The 13622-nt window shown below is 43.7% G+C and overlaps 2 protein-coding genes across 2 annotated transcripts in view; one reads left to right on the top strand and one right to left on the bottom strand.

The window, feature by feature from the left end:
• The first annotated feature begins 3866 nt into the window (after window positions 1–3866).
• Window positions 3867–5709, top strand: LOC147016495 (uncharacterized). The gene has a single exon (XM_085845198.1). It carries the CDS (start codon window positions 4023–4025, stop codon window positions 4983–4985), a length of 963 nt encoding a protein of 320 aa, XP_085701324.1. The 5' UTR covers window positions 3867–4022; the 3' UTR covers window positions 4986–5709.
• Window positions 5710–7270: 1561 nt separating this feature from the next.
• The window catches only part of GMDS (GDP-mannose 4,6-dehydratase), a 32641-nt gene continuing 26289 nt past the window's right edge, over window positions 7271–13622 (bottom strand). The window contains exon 11 of the mRNA XM_085845197.1: window positions 7271–8617. Within this exon, the coding sequence (XP_085701323.1) occupies window positions 8555–8617 (63 nt within the window). The 3' untranslated portion in view covers window positions 7271–8554. The remainder of the gene's footprint in view (window positions 8618–13622) is intronic.

Genomic DNA, 13622 nt, shown 5'->3' with positions numbered 1-13622 from the left:
TTTCAGGAAGGAAAAAAAAAAACAATTTTGCAATTGGGTTCCCCTTTAACCACGATTCACTACCTGGCGAGCCGAGTCCATTGTCTGGGGTGCACTGCACGGCTTATGGCTTCGTCTCGCAGTCTTGGCGGCCATGAGATCAACTTGACAAAGTTGTCTAATTTTACCCTAAGTTGATTTATACCTTGTATGAGGATTATGTCCAAGTTCACCACCTCCATGTGAAAGGTACAATGGGATATTTTACATCGACACGATTAGATGGTATCGCTGGATTTATTTCCACTTTCAAAACAACAGTGCACTCCATGAGACCGTCCACTTTTGGCCCAGCAATAGAACCAATCCAACAAGGATCAAACTTCGAACCCATTATAGGATAAGATCACCAAAGTTTTGTTGCAGGTTACACTGTATAGGTTAGAAACATGTTTGAAAGCACCACGGTGAATGCAGTCCCATTCTCGTTACCAATGACGGCAGCTCGCCGCAATTGGCTTGCACGGCTTATGAGGTTGCCGATACCAAATGTAACTAGAACGGCACTCGGTAGAGGGCATACCTCCGCTCGGCTGAAACGTTTACATTTTGTATCCCAATGATAGGCTGGATTCCAGCCTGTGGAATCAACTTCCACATCACCCCCTCAACTATATCATCCTGCCAGCTTACTTCCAATTATAAGCAAGGTCATGGAATCCATCATCGCAGTTGATATGAACCGATTCCTTTTCTCCAAGGACCTCATCTCAGATCACCAATTTGGTTGATTTCAGACCAGGCCACTCCACCTAGGACATGCTGCTTCTCCTCTCCCAACAATGGTGGAGGCCCTCAATGTCACGCATGAGATCAGGGCAGTCTCTCTGGACATATCACGTGCTTTTGATACAGTGTGGCATCCCACCTTACTCTCCAAACTGCCTGCCTATGGAATCCAGGGCCAACTCCACACATAGCTTCCTGAGTTTTTCTGCTCTCATAGCCAACTCAATTAAATCCTTTCATCCACTCTCCCTGTCAAGGCTGGAGTGCCCCCATTCCTGATGTTCATCAATGATCTCTCTGGAAAAATCTCCTTTATCTATTTGCTGATGACATCACCCTCTGCTGTGACATCCCTCATAATTCAGACAGAAAGGCTACAACCTCTTCCCTCTCTTCAGACCCTGACAATAATCACAAGCTGGTCAAACACTTGGAATACATCTTTCAATCCTTGCAAATCTCATACTCTCACTATCTCTCTCTCTTTCTGAAAGGACCATCTGGCAACCCCCCCCCCCCAACCCCCCAAATCTACTTTCTCAACAATCCTCCTTCGTTTCAGTCATTCAAACTCCTGGGTCATACTATAAGCCATGATCTTTCTTGAACTCCGATCCATCGACAAGGTCTTCATCCGGAGGTTGATGGAGTACTGTTCTCCCCTTTGGGCTGGCACCCTTGCCTCACACATCACTCATCTTAATCCTGTGGATACCGAAGCCTTCAAGATTATTGGAATCTCCCGCGATGAAGCCGATTCCTTGGGTCTATCACTACGCCATCACAGACAAGTCGGGGGTGTCTGCCTTCCACTGCCTCCTTTCTTGTCTTGCATCCTCTGCTCTTTCCGTCCTTTGTCCCCCCCCCCCCACCCGCACCCTCCAGGTTTCTGCAGGTCACACATTGTCTACCATCAACCCCCTTCTGGTTAAACTACCTCAATCCAGGACCACTGCTCATCTCTACTCATTCGCTCCTCTTTTCTCCCACCTGTGGATTCAATTTCCACATTCTCTTCGATCTCAATTATTTTTTTCCTCCACATCTTCAAGACAGCTGTTCACGACCATCTCAGATCGTCCCCAATTCAAAACCATGATCTTTTCTACCCTCATTAACCCACCCCACCTCAGGGCTTCATCCTTCCAAATTTCCAGTTTTCCCTCCCGAGAGCTTCCTTCTGGATCCACCTGGTCCACCCTATGCATTCTCTCCTGACCCTCATTCCTCCCCACACCCAATGCTTGGCCAAGTCTGCCTATATCTTGGTGCCCCCCCTCTCATAACTGTTACTTTTGTCCTGTTGTGTCCCGATTTGCTCAACGTACGAAGTCCAGCTCTTCAACGAGCCTCGACTATGCATACAAAAAATAAATAAATCTGCATCTGGACCTTAACCAACATCTAATCGGCTTGTTCTCATCACCGACACATCTCATCCACCAAGTTTTGTCATAACCATCCACAACGTTTTGAAACATCATGCTATATATGCTGTATGTATATCGTTTTTGGCCCTATCTTTCAATGGTGAAGGATCACGTATATGGATTCGGATTCAGATCCGGATCTTCACCAAAATCGAAACAATTCGTTCTGGTCACACACTGAACCCATCCACCAAGTTTCGTCCAAATCCGTCCGCAAATTTTTGCTATATCCTGCTCACAGACAAACAGACAGGGGTGAAAACATAACCTCTGTCCAGTCTCAGTAGCATAGATAATAATAATAATAATAATAATAATAATAATAATAATAATAATAATAACAATAATAATAATAATCTCATTTAATTTTAATACTTGCACTTATTGTGGTGGCATGATTTGATGCTTTCAACTGGCTATGATAAACAGTGCATCACCACTGCTACCGAGTATGGGGGCACCACTGATGCAATGCCCCTTTACCAATACACTGGTACTCATTTGACCAACCTCGGTAGGATCACCAAGCCTACACCAGACTTGTCGGTAATAATAACGATCGGATGTTTCAATGCGACGGACGTCTGACTGGAAATCGATGAGTGCTATATTACGAGATATATCCAGGTTGATTCAGAGTATCAGAAACATGGCAATGACTGCCACACTCAATGGTGGCTTTGGAAGTACGTGTTCGCCGTTCCACGTGCCGACACTTTGCGTGCGCAATCTCATCACTCTTGCTTGCCAGTGGACTTGCCGAGTGAATTAGTAAAAAGAAACAGTTGAAATGTTGTGATTGTTTTAACAATAAACTGAGGACGGCACACCCGCTCATCCGGACTGCGTGTGTTCCAGGCCTAAGGGCAGGGGAGGACAATGTGGGGGCTCCGTCCCACGCAGACCGTGAGATTTCAAACATCGGATGTGAGAGTTTACCGCCCCGGAAACTTTTCCAAATAAACGCCATGTGGGTGGTCGGAGAACACGCGAAATGGTCACGCCTCGGGGAAGAAGAGAAGGATGGAGAAGAAAAGGTGGGGTGTGGGCGGTAGGAAGGGGAGAGGGGCAATTGCAGTCAGATTGTTACCTTGTCTTTCTACACCATTCCCGAGCAGTCCGTGTATCATCCAGATTTCAATTACCTTCTTTTATCCATGTCGCTTCATCTTATTCGACGCTCGGTCTATAAATTTCATGGCTCACGGTACGATTCATGGTTGCTTTGAGGTTACTGGTGCACGTCTCGTCCCACACCACCCCCATATACTGATTTGCCCTATTGAAACATATATATATATATATATATATATATATATATATATATATATATATATATGACATATGTGTTACTGAACGATTATTGATCTTTTTATTTTACCAGAAAGGACAGAAATAGCACTTAAAAAAAAGAAAATCTATCTCCATCTCCTTCTCTTCTCTTCTCTCTCTCCGCCAGTCTTGCTTCTCATCAACTTTCCTCTTTCCCTCTCTGTCCCTAATTGCAGCAGTTAAGGGAAGCAGGACAAACTTTGTTTATTGTTACATGTTGATTTCGTCCCTTTTGGCGTTTATGTCAACAATGGAGATTTTGAGGACGGGGAAGGCAAAGGGGTTGGCCAGAGATTCAAACCAGTCAGCAATGAGACCTTGTCATGTGACAAAAAGATATGACTCAACATCACACAAAGTGAAAAGCTGCACACAAAAAGGGTGAGAGAAAGACAGAGAATGAGGGAAGTCAAGCACGAGAGTCCAGAAAGGCAAAGACAACTGGATTGGTGAACAAAGCCACGTCCCCGTTTTCCTTTGTGGTCCACGGTCATGGCATCAACCTTCTTTTATCCTGGAAGTTCTCTACAAGCTGACACATTTCGAGCCCATCATCCAAGCACCTTTCTTTGCTTCCCTCCGGCGCTACTCTCAGCTGGGGCAACCACCCCAGGATGCCAGAATGAGGCGCAGAAGCCACCATACAGCTACATTGCTCTCATCAGCATGGCCATAGAGAGTGCACCCGAGCGCCGGATCTCCCTTCGTGGGATCTACCGCTTCATCATGGAGCATTTTCCCTACTACCGTGAGAACCGCCAGGGCTGGCAGAACTCCATACGGCACAACCTGTCACTTAACGATTGCTTTGTCAAGGTGCCGAGGGAACACGACCGCCCGGGCAAGGGCAGTTACTGGACCTTAGATCCGCACTGCACCGACATGTTTGAACATGGCAACTATCGGCGACGAAAGAGACGTGGACTGCAACAATCGAACTCTCATTGCTATGCATCACAATCTGCGACAACAACGGCTGTGCTCGAGGACCGTGGGAAAGCTCTGAAGACAGACTTTACAGGCACGACAGAGCAAGAAAACAACTCCTTGGAGTCAAGACTTGCATTTACATCTCCTGTGCAGCAAAATGGAAAGATTATGGTATCTGGATGGAAGCAGGAAGAGGATGGCAAAATCGAGGTAACATTTCCCTCATCCCACACACCGCGACAGACTTCACTACCACCAATCTGCCTTCAGCGGCGAAGGTTTGATATCGAGAGCATCTTGGACAACAAAGACACGTTGCCAAGTGGTTGCTTGACTCTTCCGCCAGTCAGCCAGAACTGGTCCTGCTCAACAACCGGGAGTTGCTATTGGATGAATGGGTGGCCATACATGTCAACCTGGCTTTCAATACTGAAGCATGGACATCCAGCCGCAAACTCGTCCGTCCTGGTATTTCCTCCGCTGACCGAATGCCATATTGAGTCAGACAGTAGAGATCCTGCCTGAAAACCCCCTAGCGATGGGTTAAACTCACCAGCAGAGCTCCAAACTGGTAATCGACTGGATCGCTGTGCAAATACCTCTCTGTCTTTATTCCAAAAACATTTTCGACTGTACTCTTCCACTGTGCATCACATTAAACCTGATTGCTGCATGACAAAAAATAAAACTTGGTGTTATTCTGGTACAAATATATGGAGGAGGAGGAGGAGTACAAGGAAGAAAACAACAATAAATAAATAAGTTTTTAAAGTGACAAGATTGTTTGACGAAACTTGTATAGTTTTTCCTTCTGCGGTGTTTTCCTGCTAACTTTTCCTCAATTTGGTTTTCGACGTAAAATGGTGATTTGTAACAAAAGTGCTTTGTGCGGATGAAAGTTGCGTTTCCACGATACTATACATTACACCTGAGTACACTACATCCGCACTCATCACTCGAAAAACACACACCAGCGCACACACGCCCACACCTCAAATTTCATCACTCGCGTTTCCATAACATCCTCTTTTACACAATCGCACTCATTCCGACCTGCATCCTGAGCAGGACTCCAGCATTACTACGCAGCATGTGACGTGTTCGGCTCAAGCGTGTTCATTGGTGTGCGACATTCTTAAAATAATGAGGAATCGGTTTTTATCACTGATGAGCAAGAGTCGTGACCGTGCAAACCCTTCCGATTTCTCAAATCAATCAGATAAGTCAGCACTCGGATAAAGGGGATGTGTGGATGACACGGGGTTCTCTTTGGGGGGTGGGGAGGGGGGTTTGGAGCCAGTTTCATTGTTCTCTTTGAGCTTCAAGCCACAAATGACATTCAAAATATTCCCTGTCCTCACGAGAGACTCTAATGTACAACTTCACTGGAGGATGTCACGGGTGTTTTTTCAATCCCATATATTTAATCTGGATCATAATTATATCTCATCAGCACAATTCAGTTTCCTGTTCACAGCTGAGGAAAGATGCTTGCTCGATTATTCCACTAACTCGGGTCATCAAAATGGTCAATTAAAGCTGAGATCACATATGACAGATCTAAACTTGTGTTCATGAAAATAAACAGCATTTCAACATGGGATGCAGGAACAACATTTGTGGCGATCCAAAGTTAGGATGGATACAACCGTCATAGCATTTAAATTTTAAAACATCCAGGAGATAGACATGCACCCTTAAAAACAAGCACCAGAAGAGCAATTGTGAAGAAATAAAATAAAGTGTCGGGAGTTATTCGAAGGAAAAATAGACGACGAAGGGCATTCAAAAAGTTCTACGAACAAGATACTCAGAACAGTCAAAGACAGGCCAAAGCATTTTTCCTTTTCAATTGTTTCTAAATACATCAGTACGAGTGTATGTATATATATATATATATATATATATATATATATATATATATATATATATATATACATAACATATATATATATACATACATATATATATATACATACATATATATATATATATATATATATATATATATATATATATATATATATATATATATATATATATACATATATACATACATACACACAAGCTGGTAGGCGGCATGGGTGGTCGCTACATAATTGCATACTAGTCATGCAGTCATACCAGTCATACGGATCGGGCTGAAAATTTTTGACAAAGAGGTTGATTATAGTGCGCATAAAAGCGCAGAAGCCGATTTTTGATTTTCGAAAAAATTAATTTTTTAGGATTTTTCAAAATTTCAAAGTCCCGTTGCTGGGCAACGGTGGCATCCATAGCAACGGTGCTCAAAAGCATAGAACTAGATCCTGGTATGAACCTACCAGTTAAGTTTAATCAAAATCGGTTGACTCCTCTGGCCTCCAGAGCTGTCCATTACATACAAACATACAGACGGAAAACCTGAGAATAAGGGTAGTCTTGTGACCCCCCCAATACATACATATATATATATATATATATATATATATATATATATATATATATATATATATATATATATATATACACATACATACATACATACATATGACCAGCAGAGGCAACCCGTCGCTTCACTGACGGACCAATAAGTCGTCATGTTTGACAAAAAATTGGGGTGAGAAGGAGAAGGAAAGGAAAACAAATTTACCCATGCATAAAAGTGCTTTAGCCCCTCACCCCTGTCCACACGTCCCGCTCCCCACCCCCCCTCCCCAACCCTCCTATTCACCCCGTTTGTCCTGATGTTCCTTCCTGCTAGGAATGTCTCACACACGATGAGAGGCTTTGACAGGCCCCTCCATTTATTTTTTTTATTTTTAGGGGGAGGGAAGGGGGGAAGGAGGACAAATTCACCCATGCTTAGAGTGCGTTAACCTCAGCATTGCCCAGGTAAAAAAGGAAATTGCAATACCCTCTGCCACCACCACCAGGTGGCGCTACACAGTACACATATCCATAGAGAATTTATGCCCCCACCTGCTCCCCCACACAACCGTGTGAGGCACGAATAGCCTCTGTTGCAACCCACACAAAGTTGTACTTGTACCGCGAGTTTGGAGTTTGTAACTTAAAAGATGTGCCCGTGCATAAGGAACAAACAAACAAAGCCACAGAAAGGAAATTGTATATGTATATATATATATATATATATATATATATATATATATATATATATATATATATATATATATATATATATGTAAGAAAATCATTTTTCTTAAAAAATTTAATTTCTAAGTAAATAACATCAACTATTAAGACTACAACTACATTTTCTCTAACGACAAATTCTTTTTGCCCCATTTGAGAGTTAGCAATTATCAAGCTTCTCTATTTCGCTTGTCACCCTGCCAGGGAAAGGCCGATATACTTTGTTGTGGAACAGCGGAGGGTAATAATTTCACTCCTACCAATTACTTAAATGGCCCTAATTGTTCTCACCTTCTTGTGGGGTCGGCCAGGGAAGGTTTTTGGCCTCACTTTTCACAAACAGGTTGGTCAGAAGTGACGTTTGGCAGAAAGTGCAGGAACTTGTGATTTGTTCAGGGTGCCGGCAATAACTCGCCTACTCTTTGTGAAAGACACCGTGGGATATTTGAAATCCACGCACGACAAGTGCTGGCAGATGGGTCCTCCAGCTTTATCGCCAATCTGATCGACAGCACACGCAATGATGCATCGCCCTGTGTGTGAAACACCAGGGCGGTGGTTTATAGCTCGGTGGAGATTCAAACCCAGACGAGACAGCTCAGGGGAGATTGCACGTTGCTCTTTGGCGATGCTCCCAACCCATTATTAATTACAAGAACTTGTGTGTTGGAAAAAAAACCTTGACGAGTGTTGGATTGTTGAGAGTATCTCATACACGTAACCTTTTTAATGCCTTCGTATGGCAGCGACAAGAAAACAAGATTTTAGAAAAAGAGACATGACGGCGACACAAAAATAAATCTGGAACGTAAAACCGATTAGAAAATACAAACAAATCCCAAAAAACACAACAATTATTATTGATCCCTGTTGACCACAAAGAGACTTCAGACTGTTCCGAGACATTGAGCAGAGGACGTCGGACAATGCGGGCACCATAATGCAGTCGGAGCGTGGGACTATGCGTTCACGTTGGACCTCATCAACTCCACATCTGATTCCATCATCTCCCGCACAAGTTCCTGCAGAGAGAGAGAGACACACAGAGAGAGGGAGAGAGATCAACAGAGTGGCTCTTGCTTGGGAGTCGAGCTTACAGGAGGCTGTTCATGAATGAACTGTGTGTATTCACATGAAGGATAAGCCTCAGACCCTTGAAATGAATACAGCGTGCAAACATCCTCATGACCCACTATCAACGTATGCAGGTATTCATCAAGCTCATATCTTGGATGATTTCTGAGATGTAGAATGGAAGAAGAAAAAAAAAAAAAAGAAGATATTTTGACGTGTTGTAATAACGACGATTGGTAACACAATTCTTGTTCAAACGCTTTCAAAATAAAATGTCATTGCAACAAAAACGTTGATATTTACCCAAGTTTCAAGCAATGTGTACAGTGCAGTTCGACGCGACACTGCGCATCAAATATTTAACAAATCGCATCACTTTGTGTAAATAAATGTTTCAACTACGCTCGTGTAAGGGAAGCTGCGAGGATGCTGTTTCTCAAACCTGTTTCAAAGTTTCAAAACAGCTTGAGGACATTGAGGAGAGCAAGGAGCAACATCGAGTGAGGATTAATGTGTTGTTTTGACAGACACTGTGAAGTCAAATATACTCGGTGTGTTTCCCGGTCTACCAATATCACTTTGAAATGATGTCGGTAAAAAGACAAGGGGGGGTTGGGGGGTGGAGGGGTGGGGGTGACAACTTCATTGCAGGGTGAGTTAATCATGACGCCCTCCCTCCCACCTCCCATCCGACCATGAAGGAGCGGTCCTGTGCTCGCAAATGTCAGCACAGATCCAGATAGTATGCAGCCAGTGTGATGCATGTTTCCCCGTGGTGGATGGGTCTCTTGGTGCCATTGGACGATAAGTGGTGGTTTTGGGTGCAAAGCATTTTGAAAAGTGGGGGGTGATGGGGGGTGGAGGACCCTCCCACTCAAAAGTGATTCCTAGCATAGAGTGATGGCTGATCGTCATGATTTCATGACTTTTTGAAAATGAATCACAGCAGATTTCTCTCGTTTGCTCAAAACAAACCAACTCATTATGTTTCAATCTCTCAAAACTAAAGGAAGTAACATTAATTGGTGCTGAGCATTAAGGAACCTGCACAGGAAATGCTGTGGCCTACAGTTGTTGCCTCGTGTGCCGACCTGCACCAGTAACCAGCTGGAAGTTCTGATCTACCTGCATCATATTCGTTCGAGCATACACTCCGAGTCTGGGAGGTGGGTGGTTCAAACCCTGGCCGAGTCAGAACAGAGACTAACAACAGTATCTGCTGCTTCCTTGCTTGACATTCAAAATTTTAAAGGTGCACGGACAATCCCCATTGGTTAGCATCCGTGGGGAGGAGGACCCTGCTGAATGAGGTGAGAAATGCGGTGCCATTATTGCGACGGTGCCATTATTGCGACGTCGCTGGTACATAGGTTGCCCCAGGAAGTGATGACACTTCCCCCAAGCTCAGTGGCTGCGTTTGTCTCGTCTAACAGTCCTGTGCTTTGCCTCATGTACTCGTCTGTATGTCAACGTGTGCGAGACGCATGTGTGGCAGCTCCACAATGAGACTAAAGTACTGTAATAAAAAAATAAATAAATAAAACAATCCATAATCGCTGTCCAATTGTGTTTTTTTTTTAAATAAAAAAAAAGATTTGAAAAATTGTGAGAATGAAAAGCAATTGAATCATTCATTTTGTACCGATATAGGACATAGGACAAGAAGCTTAACAATCACTTTGCACGTTTTCAGATTGGAGATCGAACACCCAATCCCCTCTACCCCTCCCTCCCCCATACGACCCACACCCCACCCTCCCTTCCGTCGCAACCACTTACAAATCAAGTCGACAATCTTCATTGACCTTTGGAATGATCCTACTTTTGATAAACAAATGCAAAGTTGTGCAACAACCAAATAAATACTCCAACATGCTTTCCAACAAACTGGGCCAGATGCACCAAACTTAATTTTAATGGAAAGAAGATCAAAAGATAGAAAATAACATAAACCAGTGGAATGATGGTAAAGTACTTGAATGTCCAAGCTGAACAGGCTTACCCTCGGCGATCGGCGAGGGTAAGCCTCCCACATCGCCCGCGATTCAATGATGGCGAATTTTTTTTGGACCACATGTGACCTTGACCATCAACATTTAGGGATAGAGTGCAAATTAAGAAATTCTGTCCCATTGTACAATCTATCCAGAAAACTCGTCATGAAAAATCAGAGGAAAAGTATTCAAGTCATGATCAACATGAAGGGTACTCTTTGACATGGCGACGTTGCCAGATATGCCTCCGCCAACATTATTACATCACCACACACACTTGTACCAAATTTGATTTAAATCCCCAAACTCAGATTCAAAATATTAAATAATTCTGGCTGCCAGACCATGCATCCGATCGGGTTGAAACTCAAAACAAATATTCCCCATGACTACTCGATCATAATTGTGACGTTTCATGTTTATTGATGTGGAGCTTCAGGTCGTTGCCCCCCCCCCCCGCCCCTTCATTGGGCCCGCGCTCTCCCAAAACCGAAACAATATAATTTACCAAAAGGTTTTACATGTACAACATATGCACTGTAATTCTCATGGCAGATATAACTGGAATGCAGTCAATGGAGGTGCTGACTCATGCTGCTATGGTATGGTTCTCTTCGAAGAAGTCATGGTTATTTTGTGATGTGATGCTGGTCTTGCACCTTGTGCCCTTTCCATGCTTTGTGCACGGTCCACCACCCCCCCCCCCACACCAAGTTTCTGCAGGGCACACACGGTCCACCATCAACACCCTTCTGGTGAAACTCCCAAAATCCAGGATCATTGCTCACCTCCACTCACTTGTTCCTCTTTTCTGCCACCTGTAGAACCAACTTCCACATCCTCTTCAATCTCATTCTTCCCTCCAAGTCTTCAAGACGACTGTTTACCACCATCTCAGATCATCCTCCATCCAAAACTGTGATATTTTCTACCCCCGTTACCCACCCCCACCCCCCCTCGAACCCCAAGCCCACTGCCCTCCAAATTTCCAATTTGCTTCTGTATCCATCTTGTCCACCCCATGCATCCTCCCCACACCCATCATTTGTTCAAATCTACCTCGATTTTGTCCTTCAACCCTGATGGTGGTGTTTCCCTTTTTTGCCCACATGAAAGTGCTCATAATTGGGGCCGTTAAGAGATCGCTGATGCTGAAGAAATAATGTGAAAACTTTAGTAATCAATATCATGGGGGTGGGGTTGAGGGTTACCTGCAGCCAAGGGTTGCATTGGATTAGAGACCGATCGTTACTGGAATTAAGAGTCTGGAGAGTAGATCTGCTGTCTCGAGTTTATAGGCACGAGTCAAACACACAGACAAAATGAAACCAAAAATAATAATTATTATTATTATTAAATGAATACATCATACGAAAGCATGCCAATTGTATGTATGTATGTATGTATGTATGTATGTATGTATGTATGTATGTATGTATACGTGCCTGAACTTTATAGAATCTAAAATTGCTCCGCAAATTCCCCTCAAATTTTGCAGATGTGCTCTGAATAAACATGGGTAGGTCGTGGGTGCAAAAACATCTCCCCCCCCCCGCTCCCCTCCCCCCTCGAGGATGGGGAGATGACGCCTCCATGAGGGTGTATATTAATATTTGTGGAGCTTTGTTGGTACCTTAAACACCCACTTCTGTCTTAAAGAAACCATGTCCTGTAATAACACGAATTGCCAGTGAGAAAATTATTACACTAAAATAAAAAATACACAAATTTATTATACTAGCAGAGTATCCGCCCTACAGACGATCTTGTTCCAAGCATGCAACATGTTCTTCTGAGGCATACTTTTATTTGGGCGGTGTATAGGCAACTGACAGTTCTGCGTAGGCAAAAAAAAATAACCCGGGTTATGTGCATGCAGCAAAAATGTACCTACTGCTTACAATTCAAAAGACCTCACAGCACTTGAAAACGTGGGGACAGGAATACTGTACTGTCCGACCCCGCTATTCGCCGATTGGCTATTCGCGGACCTCGTGTATTTACGGGTCATAAAGTGTGACTTGCTTTGATATTCACGCATTCACATTTTGTTAATCTTCGAGACTGGTCTCCTATATCCACCTGGGAAAAAAGGAAATTGGCTAATGTCACAGCATTACATAAAAAAGTGCAACAATGGATCCACTTAACTATGGACCAATCAGCTCACTGTACTTCCAATCATCAGCAAGGTCATGGGGAACCCATCATCGCAGTTCACATAAAATCATTCCTTTTCTCCAACAGCCTCATATTAGATCATCAATTCAGATTCAGACCTGGTCACTCTACCTTGGACATGCTGCTTCTCATCCCCCAAGAATGGATGGAGGACCTCAATATCAGACAAGAGATCAGGGCCGTCTCTCCGGACATATCTCGATCTTTTCATACAGTCTGGCATCCTGCCTTGCTCTCCATACTGTCTGCCTGTGGAATTCAAAGCCATCTCCACTCTTGCTTGGATTAGTGACTTCCTCCACTCGCGTAGACAACATGTGTCTCTGAACCCTTTCATCTCCTCTTGCTGTCAAGGCCGGAGTACCCCAAGTCAGTGTTCTCGGCCCCATATTATTCCTAATCTTCATCAATGATCTCTCCGACTCTCTGGAAAATCCTCTTTATCCCTTTGCTGATGACTCCACTCTCTGCCATGACATCTCTCATCCTTCTGACAGACAGACAGGCAGCAGCCTCTTCTCTCTCCTCCGACCTTGACAAAAATCACAAACTGGTCAAACACAATTTTGCTGTGTATCCATATTGTCCACCCTTTGCGTTTTCCCTGACCCATCGTTACCTGCATCCCTCATTTGTCTGTCTCCGACTACTTTCTCTCTCCACCCTGTTGTTGTTGTTGTTGTTGTTTACCCCTTTGTTATGTGGTGTCCTGATTTGTTCTGTGTAAATCGCTCGTCCACGAGCCTAGACCATGTTAAAAAATATATACATATATTTT

The sequence above is a fragment of the Eptatretus burgeri genome, chromosome 11, assembly GCF_056783735.1.
Source record: "Eptatretus burgeri isolate ZD-2024b chromosome 11, Ebu_testis_v1, whole genome shotgun sequence".
In the NCBI taxonomy this organism is placed as follows: Eukaryota; Metazoa; Chordata; class Myxini; order Myxiniformes; family Myxinidae; genus Eptatretus; species Eptatretus burgeri.
This window is presented reverse-complemented; position numbering and strand designations above follow the sequence as displayed.